The sequence below is a fragment of the Saccopteryx bilineata genome, chromosome 2, assembly GCF_036850765.1.
Source record: "Saccopteryx bilineata isolate mSacBil1 chromosome 2, mSacBil1_pri_phased_curated, whole genome shotgun sequence".
In the NCBI taxonomy this organism is placed as follows: Eukaryota; Metazoa; Chordata; class Mammalia; order Chiroptera; family Emballonuridae; genus Saccopteryx; species Saccopteryx bilineata.
The window spans coordinates 33,907,161-33,919,921 of NC_089491.1; the positions used below are offsets into that span (position 1 = coordinate 33,907,161).

At 52.7% G+C, this 12,761-nt stretch overlaps 1 protein-coding gene across 1 annotated transcript in view; it reads right to left on the bottom strand.

The window, feature by feature from the left end:
* The window catches only part of COL15A1 (collagen type XV alpha 1 chain), a 104,910-nt gene that overhangs the window by 46,139 nt on the left and 46,010 nt on the right, over positions 1–12,761 (bottom strand). Inside the window, exons 7-12 of the mRNA XM_066256660.1 lie at positions 11,911–12,055; positions 7,728–7,837; positions 5,740–5,931; positions 3,804–3,956; positions 1,750–1,899; positions 1,097–1,246 (exon numbers count right to left, since the gene is read on the bottom strand). Of these exons, the coding sequence (XP_066112757.1) occupies positions 1,097–1,246; positions 1,750–1,899; positions 3,804–3,956; positions 5,740–5,931; positions 7,728–7,837; positions 11,911–12,055 (900 nt within the window). The remainder of the gene's footprint in view (positions 1–1,096; positions 1,247–1,749; positions 1,900–3,803; positions 3,957–5,739; positions 5,932–7,727; positions 7,838–11,910; positions 12,056–12,761) is intronic.

Here is a 12,761-nt window from a genome sequence, read left to right on the forward strand (position 1 = left end):
GGTTCTCAGAACAAAATTTTCTGGGTCAACAGTATGCAGTTTTATGGTTGTTAGTATAATATATGTGTTGACAAAAATCTCCCCAGAAGTAATAAATCCGTCTGCATTCCCACCAGCATAGCTGGTTTCACCACACCCTCACCAAGTGCCAACTTCTCAAAGCAGAAAACACAAAGGACCTAAGGACAACTGACCCAGTTTCTTCAACAAGTCAAGGGCTAAAATAAGAAGAGGGGAGACAACCAGAGATGAAAAGAGACTGAAGAGACACATCAACCAAAGGAGACGCGCAGCCCTTTTTTGGATCCCGATTATCCAAAGAAACGTTAATAAAAAGACTTTTTAAACAACGGTATTAGACAATAGGAAAGAACCATTGTTAATGTTGTTAGATGGACGACATGTGGGTAAGGGGAAAATAAGGTCCAGATCAACCTATTAGCGACACACATTAGAGGACGTCTGAGCTGCATGACACAACGTTTGGGGTTTGTTTTAAACCACTCCAGCCTACCTCTCTGCTCTGCTCCAAAAAGATGGCAGTAGGAGGTGGGACATATAAAACATGATTGTTATAATGATTTGACCTCCCAGCCACCCTCCTTTACAGACAGGAAATGAGGCCCGGAGAAAAGACAGGATTTGCGTGAGGTTGCACAGGTGAAGCCAGGATCACAGAAGCGCATGTTGGAAGGGAACCGACCTCCCCGCCCGCCTCTAATGCTCCCATTGTCCCTGCCCCGTCCTGTGGGCTTCCCATCTCTGGGACGGGAGTCTCCTGACACTTCAGATGGGCCTTTGCATCTTTGGTCGGCTCTGCCTGTCAGAAAACTCCTATTTCAATTTAAGAGCCACGTAGGACACGTGACCAGGTGCCCTAGATTTTTACCTCTTGCTTTTTCCTCTACAAACTCCAGCTTCCTCCCGTGTTTCCAGGCCGGAGGTCCCTCAAGTGCTCAAAGTGGGCGGTTTGCAAATCAAAAGGAAAACCCAGCTCTGAGAGAGCCAGGGACAGGGTCCCCCCAGGATGTCAGCCTTTCTTTCTCTGCTCTGAAAGACCGGCCAAGTCAAATCTTCACGTCTCTACACCACTCACCCGAGTGACCGGAGTGACCATTGCTTCAGGAGTCACCGTGGGCATGGGGAGTGGAGCCGCCTCGGGGGGCGCGCTGCCCGACCCCTCTGCATCAGCCGTGGCAAGGGGCTCCTCCGCTGTGGCTGCTGCTATGTCTTCATCACCAGGACCCTGAAAGCAAAGCCAACATGAGGAATGACGTCACCTCATCCACAACGCCACGGGCACACTGCTGCCTGCCAGAGAGTTTTGGTGACTGGCATTTCTATGGCAATAGCCTAATTTCACAACACATTTTTACCTACAACCGTCATTGCCCCCAGCACATTCACAGAAACACAGACTCGTAATCTCCTTCTCAAATACCCATCTCCTCTAAGCCCCCGGGCCCAGTGATGGGGCATTCACTGCCCCCTTCCCAGCCACCCCCTCCTACTTTCCATTCTCTCTGAAAAAGTTCTTCCTGGACAGAGCTAGGAGGTAGCAGGGTTGGGACACACATCTGCTTCCCTGACCCTCTGTCCCGCTCCCTCCATAGCATCCTGCCTCCCCGCCATTAGTGCATCCCCACCCCCCACACAGGCGCTCTCACAAGCTGAATGTGCATTTGCCTCTGCTCCTGCCTCAGGATGCTGGCCCCTGGTGAGCCACAGAGAATGCCAGGAGACACTTACAAAAGTGACCGCTTGCCCAGGGGCTGCTGTGGCTATGACAGGAGGAGGGTCACTGGTGGGAACCCCGCTGGCCTCCTCGTCTTCACAAGTGCTGAGGGACATTTCTTCAGCGGCAGCTGCTGTTGCCAAACTTCCTTCACTGACTGGACCCTGGAACAAAATTGGCATGAGGGGCCATGCCACTTGGTCCATGCCCCTGGATGGTGGGTGTGTGACTTTAAGGAAAAAACTGCCAGGGGCCCCAGATAGCTGGCATGGCCATAGCGCCCTTCCCCTGCTCATCTAAGACCTCTCAGGTTGTCCTCTCCATCTCCCAGGGTCCCCTCCAGCACAGGGGACAGGACACTCACCACGGCCGCAGGTGGCCTTTCTGTCACCAGACAGCCCTGCTAGTTAAGGTCTAGTTCCTACTGAGTCAAGACTTGGCAGAATGGGGACCTGATGCCTAGTTCCTCACCCTGTGACAAGGGCTTTGCCTTTAAAGAAGTGGGAGAATGAGGCTGTGAAGTACGAGGGATGAGAGAGAAAGGAGAAGAAGAAGGACAAGAAGGTGGTGGTGACCCTCAGGTTCATTAATAATAATTATAATCCATATAACTGCCCAGTGGCCTGGAGAGCCATCAGCTGGTGAGGGCATACCCTCCCCACTGTCAAGTTTCACTGGGTTGACGTTAGGTCAGAGGTGAAAGGCTGGGAGCAAACGTGTGGAATGATCTCGAAGGCCAGTGTTGTTGGTATTGACGGCCTGACAACTCCCTCCAATCATTCACTCGGCAAATATGCTTCGAGTACCCGCCATTTGCAGGGGTGAAGATAGATTGATGAAAAGATGTATATAATCCCTGCCTCACAGAGCTTACAGTCTGGGAGGGAGCCAGAAATGAACTATTGACCAAGTTTACTGTGAATGATAGCTGTGATAAGACCTTCTGAGGAGAAGTGCAGGGACCACGAATGTGTGTGGGGGAGAGACTGCACCATCTGGGCTGGCATCTCCCAGACCAAGTGGTGCAGAGCTGAACGCCGACAGGTAAGAGGAACTGAGCAGGGGAGGAGCTGGTATGGGAAGATTCTGAGGCAAGAAGAGGCTGAAAAGCTGCAAGACCAGTGAGGCTGAGGGGCCCAAAGCTGAGGAGAGCGGGGCCCAAGGCCTGGTCAGGGACGCTGGCCAGGCCACAGCCTGGAAACCTGGTAGGTCAGTAGGGTAGCGGGATCTTCAGGGTGACTGCCCCCCAGGAGGAGTCAGGGGAGATGGTAGAATCAGCTAGGCATGAGTCTCAGCCATTGCCCGGGCTGGGGAGAGCTGGCTCAGCCCAGGGCATGGTGCTGGCCCTGGAGAGGGATAGAAGGGGGTGGGTCCACCATGTGTCTAGGCAGAGAAATCAAGAACACTTGGTGGTTGATGAGATGTGGGGAAGGAAGAAGAGGGAAGAGAATCCTGGATTAGGACTGGGGATGATGTTCCCATTCATTTTCGCTTAGAACTCAAAAGGAGCAGAAACGAGGAGCCTGGGTTTAAAGCTGCCGAGCTTGAAGAATTCACAGGATACTCATTATAGTGACATTGTAGGGACAGGCTCGCCAGTGTCCTGGAACACTGTGTCCTGCCTTCGGGAGCTGGGGGCAGTGCCCCCACGACACTTAAGGAGAGGGCTGAGAAGTCCTGGATGTGCTTGTGGACCCGCGGGGGCGGCCTGTACCCTGACCCTCCACTGCCCTGTGACAACCTGTACCCCTGCCCAGAAACAGGCCGTGGCTGAGCCCCCGTCACCTTTTCTAAGCAGAGCCCAGCACTCCCCCTCCCTGACCCGACCCCTGCTGGTGGAGGTGGAGGCCCCTGGGACTCGCCCCCACCTCCCTGACTCACCCACCCCCAGCTCGCTCCCCAAGGGCTGCCAGGCTTCACCACACGCTCCCTCAGGAGGGAGTATCTGGTCAAGAAGGTGCCCCCAACTCGTTCAGACTCCTCTGGATTTGCTGAACAGAATGAAGACTGGCCCTTTAAGAAGGGAAGGTCTGCCCCCAGCCATGACTTGAACCTTTCAGCACCTTACCAGAGTGACCCCTTCCCCAGACCCCTGGGTGGACATGAAGAGGGCTGGTCCCCCCGTGGGCACGTTCTCGGCCTCTGCTTCCGGATCAGTGCTGGTGGGCATCTCAGCCTCTGCCATTGCTATTGTTGCCGAACCTTCTTCAGTATCTGGACTCTGAATAGGAAGACATCAGGGAGATCAGGTGAGCGATCCACAGCCCTATGGCTGGGGGTTGGGGCAGCCAGCCAGCCCCCCTCAACCCACATCCGCCTCCTGCTGCTCCCTCACCTCCAACACATCTGCACATCCACGACCTCACCCTACACCACTGCCCTGACTGTGGCACCCACACAGAAACCTTCATCTTACCCACCACCCAAGGTGTGAGTGCCCTGGACAGAGGTGCCTGTGCATTCATCCTGCTCCTCCCTGGCCACCTCAGGGGCTGGTGCTCATCACAGTCCCTGCCATCTACCTGCCATACGCCTGAGAGTGAAGCTTCCACTGAGTGCCCAAGGCTTAGTGCTGGGACAAGACCCAGGTCCTGGGTCCTGGGATGCACAGCTTTCTAGTGGGAGGGCTTAGCCAGCCTCACTGACCACTTACTCGCCTCTCTCTCCCAGCTCAGTGCCTTCTGCCTTCCATCACTCACATCCCTCCCCAAGGTCACCAGTCGTCACTGACAGGTCCAGCTCACCAAGATCTGACATTGTTAACCAAACCCAGCGAGAGCCAACACCACCCTCCCCCAGAACCAGACACAGCCTCCAAGCCGTGCCCCCCTCCAGGCTTGCTGCCCTCCCCCGGAACCAGACACAGCCTCCAAGCCGTGCCCCCCTCCAGGCTTGCTGCCCTCCCCCGGAACCAGACACAGCCTCCAAGCCGTGTCCCCCTCCAGGCTTGCTGCCCTCCCCCGGAACCAGACACAGCCTCCAAGCCGTGCCCCCCTCCAGGCTTGCTGCCCTCCCCCGGAACCAGACACAGCCTCCAAGCCGTGCCCCCCTCCAGGCTTGCTGCCCTCCCCCGGAACCAGACACAGCCTCCAAGCCGTGCCCCCCCTCCAGGCTTGCTGCCCTCCCCCGGAACCAGACACAGCCTCCAAGCCGTGCCCCCCTCCAGGCTTGCTGCCCTCCCCCGGAACCAGACACAGCCTCCAAGCCGTGCCCCCCTCCAGGCTTGCTGCCCTCCCCTGGAACCAGACACAGCCTCCAAGCCGTGCTCCCCTCCAGGCTTGCTGCCCTCACCCGGAACCAGACACAGCCTCCAAGCCATGCCCCCCTCCAGGCTTGCTGCCCCCTTCCTTCCTCCACTCAGGGTCCGGTGGTCTTTCTAAAACACTCTGACCACATCATTTCCGTCTTTAGTGCCCTCAGCAACTCCCCATTTCTGAGGGACACCTGGGCTCCTTCTCATGGCTTCTCAGACTCCGAGGCCCTGCAGCCACGCTTCCCTGCCTGCCCTCGCTCCCTCCTGGCCCCGCAGGTGGCAGACTGCTCTTCCTTAGGTCTCGGTAAGCTCAGGTTGATGCCTCCAGGCCTCTGTCCCTGCTGGTCCACCTCCCGGAACTCCTGTCTCACTCCCAGCGGCTAGGCCACTTCGAAACATCCCCTTGGTCTCACCTGCAGCATCTTTCCCCAGGAGGGCTTCCTGGGCCCACGAGTCTGGGGTCTGGCCCCCTTTTTTGGTGCTGCCAGAGGCCCACGTGCATCTCCTCTGTCCCCAGGAAGCAGTCTACCCTATTTACCTGATGCCCAGCTCAGCGCAGCACCACATCAACCTCTGCTGAATGACTCAACAGATGGCTCAGCCTCCATATCACTGTCCACTCGAACTTGGCCCTCCAGGGCTGTAACTGCATTTTGCAGACAGATGAGAAAGGCCAATGACGGCCCCCACCCACGATGGCCACCATCCCCCAGAAGCAGATGAAATGGAGCATGAACCCCGTGCTGCTTACTGGACGGACCTCTTCCCCGGGGTCCGGGGTAGACATGTCGAGGGTGGGCTCCCCGGTGGCCATGCTGCCGGCCTCTGCCTCTGCTTCCCCCGCAGTGCTGACGGCCACCTCGGCTTCCCAGGCGGGGCTGACTGTCACCGTGGCTCCTCCAGCCACTGCTGTTGCTGCCAAACCTTCTTTAGTATGTGGACCCTGAAACAAAAGCACCACGAGGGACATGTCGCCGGCCCACGGCCCTGACGGGCGCGCCTGTGCCTGGAGGGCAGACAGTCCCCACCCCTCTATCAACTCGCCCTTCCATAGCTTCTTTCCCTCAAAGCACTTTCTTCTCTGGGTGTCACCCCAGCCCCATGACAGTCCTAGGATGACAGCATTCCAGGGACAGGAGAGACCGCCAGCCACCTGCTTGCTCACGACAGGGGCTTGGAGATCACTGCCTTCTGAATCAGCCTACCCCCGCTCTGACACTTCTCTCCAGACGCATGTGCCTCCCCGGGACCTCCCCCACCTGCCCGTCCAGAAGCCATAAGGACAAGTTGGATGTCTTTGCCCACGACAGCACTTCGAGACATGCAGGCAGCATCTCCGTCCTCCTCAGCCTTCTCAGGCTAGACGCCTGCTTCTCTGTCTCCTCGTTTCCTTGGAGTTACACAGGCTTTTCTGAAGCTCACAGAGCAGATTTAGGAAACAAACAGAGCAGCTCTGGCCGCTGGTGCCACCAAATGGACGACAGTATATTTTACCTCCGTTTCCCAAGGTGGTTTTTTTGTTTGTTTGTTTTTGTTTTTTTAAATAATTTTGGGGTTGTTTTGTTCTGATCTGCAAAACAAAGCTCTTTTGGGTACTAAAAGCTGGTCAAAGTTAGACAGATTTCCTTGTGTAGGACTTCTCAGAGCCTATAAGGAAGATATGAAGACAACAGAACCTTCTTTTATGTAACATATTAAGTCCTTGCAGAATCGTTGTCCAAAAAAGCCAGAGAGATTTTAAAATGAGACTCTTTCTGGTGAAACTTCAGCTAAAGTCCCAAAAGGCTTTGTAATTAAGTATAATTAACCAAATAATTGTACAAGTACGTATTAATGTAATTCCACCGTCATCAGGCGCCCACCACACGCTTAAAGAAGGAACTCAGCCTATTGTGTGGGACAGGCTAACAGACAATAACGTGAGATCAGTTCCCCAAGCACTAGCCCATCGCCTGTCTCTATACAAGAAAAAGAGAAGAATTCTCTTTTTGGGAGAGTAAGGATTTCTTTGGAGAGAATTTTAAGTGTGCCATAGCTTTCCCCCTCCTTCTTCCTCACTACGAGCCTTTTGGTGAGCTGGATATATATGCCTTGGACTTTGGGAGACAAAGGGACTGAATTTTTTATATTATGCGGGACTGGACTTTGAAAATACCTGTAAAAATAGGTTATTGTCATATAGTGACTGGGAGAGTATGAGAATGTCTGACTTTGCATCCCAGAATAGCGGGAAGAAGGAAAGAATGAACTGACCCTGCGGGATTTTAGCAGAGGCCACTGTGAGAAAAATACATTTATTTTACTTTGGTACCCAACTGGGTCCAGCATTTAAAAAATTGGCTTTGCGGGGTATAAAAGCCAATTACCCAACCACAGAGTGAACACACATGCAGTTAATCTGATTCCATCTTGAAGGGGCTCAAAGAGTGGCAGAGGCTATGCATCTTCACAACTGGGCAGGGGGGAGGCGGGTACCGAGGTGAAGACCTAGCATCCATCCCCCTGCAGGTATGGAGACCAGCTGTATCTCCTCCCCCTGTCCAGGTGCATCCCTGGAGAGCCTCTGGGGCCTTGGCCCTCCTGCCTCCTCCGTCCCAGCAGGGAGGCAGTCTCCTCTCCACCACGTTCGCCTAAAACTCTCATGGTTCTCTATGGTGCCCAATACAATTTGCCATCAGGTCTGAAATAAACAAACAAATTGGCCGCTGACTTATCAAATGAAATTCCCCATGCACTCACCTCTTCAGTGACGTGAAGAAGAGGCCCATCCCCCGAGCCAGTGTCCGTGACGGGGGCACTGTCCACAGTATGAACGCCCTCCAGCGTGTCATTCAGGACCTCACCAGACCCTAAGGAAGCAGGCATTCTGTAATTAATAATTGTACTTCGCAGTCTCGAAAAAGTAGAGGTACAGCTTCACCAACTGACTTGAAAATATGCCCAGGATACAAGATTAAGGAAAAAACAAAATAAAACACCAAGGTAGTATTACATGTGCCCAAAGCCTGAGATCGGCCTGCATTTTCTGCCCTTTTATCGGAGGGGTAACCATGTCAGATCAAAGTCACAGCCAATGCCAGAGCACTGAGATTTAGGTACAAGGTCAAAAAACAGCCCAGACGCCCACAGTAGGGGCTGGCTGAGCTAACTGAAGGCAGTATTGTATGTCATTTCATTTGTTTTTTTTTTGTTTTTTTTTCTTTTTTTCATTTTTCTGAAGCTGGAAACAGAGACAGTCAGACAGACTCCCGCATGCGCCCGACTGGGATCTACCCGGCACGCCCACCAGGGGCGAAGCTCTGCCCATCCTGGGCATCGCCATGTTGCGACCAGAGCCACTCTAGCGCCTGAGGCAGAGTCCACAGAACCATCCCCAGCGCCCGGGCCATCTTTGCTCCAATGGAGCCTTGGCTGTGGGAGGGGAAGAGAGAGACAGAGAGGAAAGCACGGCGGAGGGGTGGAGAAGCAAATGGGCGCTTCTCCTGTGTGCCCTGGCTGGGAATCGAACCCAGGTCCTCCACATGCTAGGCCGACGCTCTACCGCTGAGCCAACCAGCCAGGGCTGTATGTCATTTCAATCACAATTTCTGTCACCAACTGCACGGCTGCATCTCCGCTTTGGCACTTAGTGACTTGTGGCAAGTCATTTAACCTGTGTCATCTGTAGATTGGGGATAATTCCTATCTCATAGGGTTGTTTTGAGGATTATGTGCAAAATGATTAAATAAATTAATACAAAAAAAGCGTCAAGGACAGCATCTGGCATAGAGTTAGCAATTGATCAATGTTCATTTTCAGTGTGGCATTCTATAATTTATAACTGTATTTCCATATACTTATTTGTAATGGGGAAAACACTATATATGTTTTATCACCATTATGTAATTAACATAGTTTTATATAACACATAATCTGTAGATAGATATGGATATACGTGCATGTGTAGATAACCAGCACATCCATGGCTAACCCACAACGCTTTCATACTGGGTTCCTCCACAGGAGAGGAGAGGACACTACTATTTTTTTGGTTCATACAATGCTGCATTGATGAAACTATTACCAGTACATATTTTTTTTTGCAATTAAAAAACAACAACACGGCCCTGGCCGGTTGGCTCAGCGGTAGAGCGTCGGCCTGGCGTGCGGGGGACCCGGGTTCTATTCCCGGCCAGGGCACACAGGAGAAGCGCCCATTTGCTTCTTCACCCCCCCTTCCTCTCTGTCTCTCTCTTCCCCTCCCGCAGCCAAGGCTCCATTGGAGCAAAGATGGCCCGGGCGCTGGGGATGGCTCCTTGGCCTCTGCCCCAGGCGCTAGAGTGGCTCTGGTCGCGGCAGAGCGACGCCCCGGAGGGGCAGAGCATCGCCCCCTGGTGGGCAGAGCTTCGCCCCTGGTGGGCGTGCCGGGTGGATCTCGGTCGGGCATATGCAGGAGTCTGTCTGACTGTCTCTCCCTGTTTCCAGCTCCAGAAAAATACAAAAAAAACCAAAACCAAAAACAAAACAAACAAACAACAACACATGGAGTCCTAAAGCAAAGGAAATTATACTAACATGAATACTGTACATGTCTGTCACAGATGAGGCCCCAGCCGAATGAAGCATGTCGCACGCCTTCCCTCACTTGATCTTCCCGTGAGACCATCTGACCCACCAAGACCCACCTACCACCTCGCAGCTGGTGGGCAGAGCAGGATAGAACCCCACATTTTCAGTCTCCCCACAATCACTGCACGGTGTGTCCTTCTCTGATCTGCACAGGAGCACCTCACTATTTATTAATCTCGTTCCACAGAGGAGAAGCAGGTCCCACAGAGAGCGAGTGTTTGGGAGAGGCCTTTGAAGCCAGTCAACCTGTCTCCATGCCCAGATATTTCCACATATGTTGTGTTCATGCCTGCCTCCCAATGTGAACACTGTGTGGGTGGGTGGGGGGCTGCATTATTCAAGGGACCCTTCCCACACACATCCCATCACTCTCTTGCATCATTCCTGCTTTGGCCACCGGGGGGTACTGTGCAAGCAGCTGATCAGACTCCAGGCCTCTGAGTCCCCACCCCTTGGAAGATGGGGGTGGGGGTAGCATGTGTCCTGGAACAACATGATGTCAGGGAACTTGAATAAAACTGTTAGGTGGCTGCCCCTCGTTTCCCTCACCATCTGGACTTTGCACCCGCGAAGAAGAATGGGAACCTTTCAGCCTGCTCCGCTGTTTTCGTTTGACCTTTTGTTTGCCAGAGAAGGAGTCTGGCTGATCCCATGGAACAGGCAAGTTGACCTTGGATCTGGGTCCCTGACAGCATTTGGCTGCCACCTTCTTTGAACTCGCCCCTTAGTCTAGGAGGGACCCCCCCCCCTGCAGTGTCCGCCCCCTCCTTGCCCATCCTCAGAAGTCCCAATTCCCAGGAAAACAGCATTGCAATTCATAACCCACTTCCACGTCCTTGCATCCACGCAGAGCATTGTGAACACTCCCAGTGGACAATTAAAAAATCTAAAGCCTGGAAAAGTGTGCCAACTTGCCCTTGGCCCAACAGCACATAGGTGACTGAGCAGGGCTTCCGTCCAAACTGTCTGCGCCTCCAGCCCCACAGTCTTTCCACAGCAACACCCTGGCTCCCTGGCTGTGTTATGACTTTATGATCATACAATTTCTTTCCCTATTCAGTTTTGCATACCTTTTCTCACCCACAGACTTCCTAAGTTTAGTTATTAAAATAACATTCAGTGACTGATGGCAGGAGTAAAAAGGACAATGATACATAAAATTGTAAAAGACATGTAAACTACAGAAAAAAAAAGAAAACAAAAGCCACCCGTAATCTTACTACCCAGAATGCATTACTCATAGGCATTTTGTTGTATATTAGCGCACACACACATGCATGCCCATACACATTGTTCTAACGGCTAGCTATAAGTATAAATAACACACATTCACAATGAGGGTCACAGTACACATGTAGTTTTGAAAGGTGCTTTTTTCATGGAGCACACCATGAGCCTGTCCCCGGGTCATTAAATCTTCTCCAATGTCATCACCAATGTCAGAACCACATGTGAATAAAATACAATTTGCTCAACCAGTCCCTTATTGTGGGCATCTGGGTCATTATTAGACCTGGACCTAAATCTCAGTGCTCTGGCGTTGGCTATAACTTTAGCCTGAAAAGGCTATCCCTCTGATAAAGGGCAGAAAATGCAGGCCGATCTCAGGCTGTGGGCACGTGTCAAGTTGCTGCCTGGGAGATCATGTCAGATCTTGAGTTTTTGCCAATGTTCCTCTGTATAGTTGGGCAGGGACCAAAGCCCCGGGTGGGGAGCCAAGAGGCCAGACTGCCCCCAGGGCCTGCCACTGACCTCCTGGGTGCCTGCCTGCACCTCGCTGGTCATCAATTAGTTTCCCACATGTGCCACACTGGAGTTTAGATGGCCTGAGCCTCTGAGAATTGGGGCATCTGTGGCCGAAGCTGGGAAGAGTGGGGATTCTGGAATCACTAGCTGTGTGACTGTGGGTATGTCACTTACCTTTCCAAGCACTGATTTTTCCAATTGTAAAATGCTGCCTAATAATAGCAACGAGGAGACATGTGGTTGGGCTTGGCAATAAAGTATGTAAACACTTGGCACACAGTAGGTATTTAATAAGCAGCAACAATTGTTGCAGACTTTTCTGTTAAACCCCAGGTCCCTGTGGAGGGGTGGGGTCTGGGGACTGAAAGTTCAGCTACCTAAGATTAAAAGCCAGCTCTGCCATTTACAAGCCACAGAGCCTCTGCTGGGTGACTCGACTTCCCCACCCTGTTTGTCAAATGCACACGTTTAAATGAGATGCTCTACAGTCCACACGTCACCCAGGCTGGACACACAGTCATCACTCAATTAAACACCACCGTGCAGGAAGGTGCACCCAGGACTTGCCTTGCTCGGGGCTACCGTGCAGGATGGCACTCAGGTTGGTGTTTTCCGGGTTCCCCTCAGGCACAGGCTCACCAGAAAGTTCCGTATCTTCAGAGAGAGGGGATGGAGTTGGAGGTGTGTTTATAGGTTCAACTTCCACTTTAGGCTGAAGGGAGAAAAAAAATGAGACCCAAAGGGATTTACTTGGCAGGAAAGCAGAAAAAATAATTGGCTGCGAATGTCACTGGAGAAAATAATACAGATATCCACAAAGTGCTGAATAAACCCGGAAGAAAGCCTAGACCTGCGTGTTGTGTACCTGGGCAGTCACCGAACCTGCCAGGGCCTGAAAGAGGTGCGTGGAGGGGTAATTTAACTCTGTTCAGTTTACAGCGAGACTCTGCTGAACTCGGCTGAAGCTCCCTGAGCACAGAGACCACACGCCTGTATTCCAGGCCAGGATGGAGCTGGTGCTCCCATAAAGATCTGTTAGACAATGGAATGAATGAATAAATGAATACAAAAATGAGTGATGCAGGCTGCACTCAGAAAACACTGTATAAACCCAATCCCAGATGTGCACTGGTCACTAATGCCTCTGAGAGCAAAAGACGGGTCTGGGTTCCTTGGTAGGACACTTCAGCTTCTGTTAGCTTTTCCAGAGCCAGTCAATATCTCAGCCAACTTGATTACCAGCAACTGGAAACACTGAGTTCAGAGAGCTAGGCTGAAGTCCTGACTGGGGATGTGGGGCTTGGGTGGGCAGGGCAGCAACGGTCATGACAACATCCTCAGCCCCAGGCTCAGGTGGCAAGCAGCTCCTGAGACCCAGGGCTTGCCAGTGTTCAAATAGTCCCCTCACTTTCTGAGCT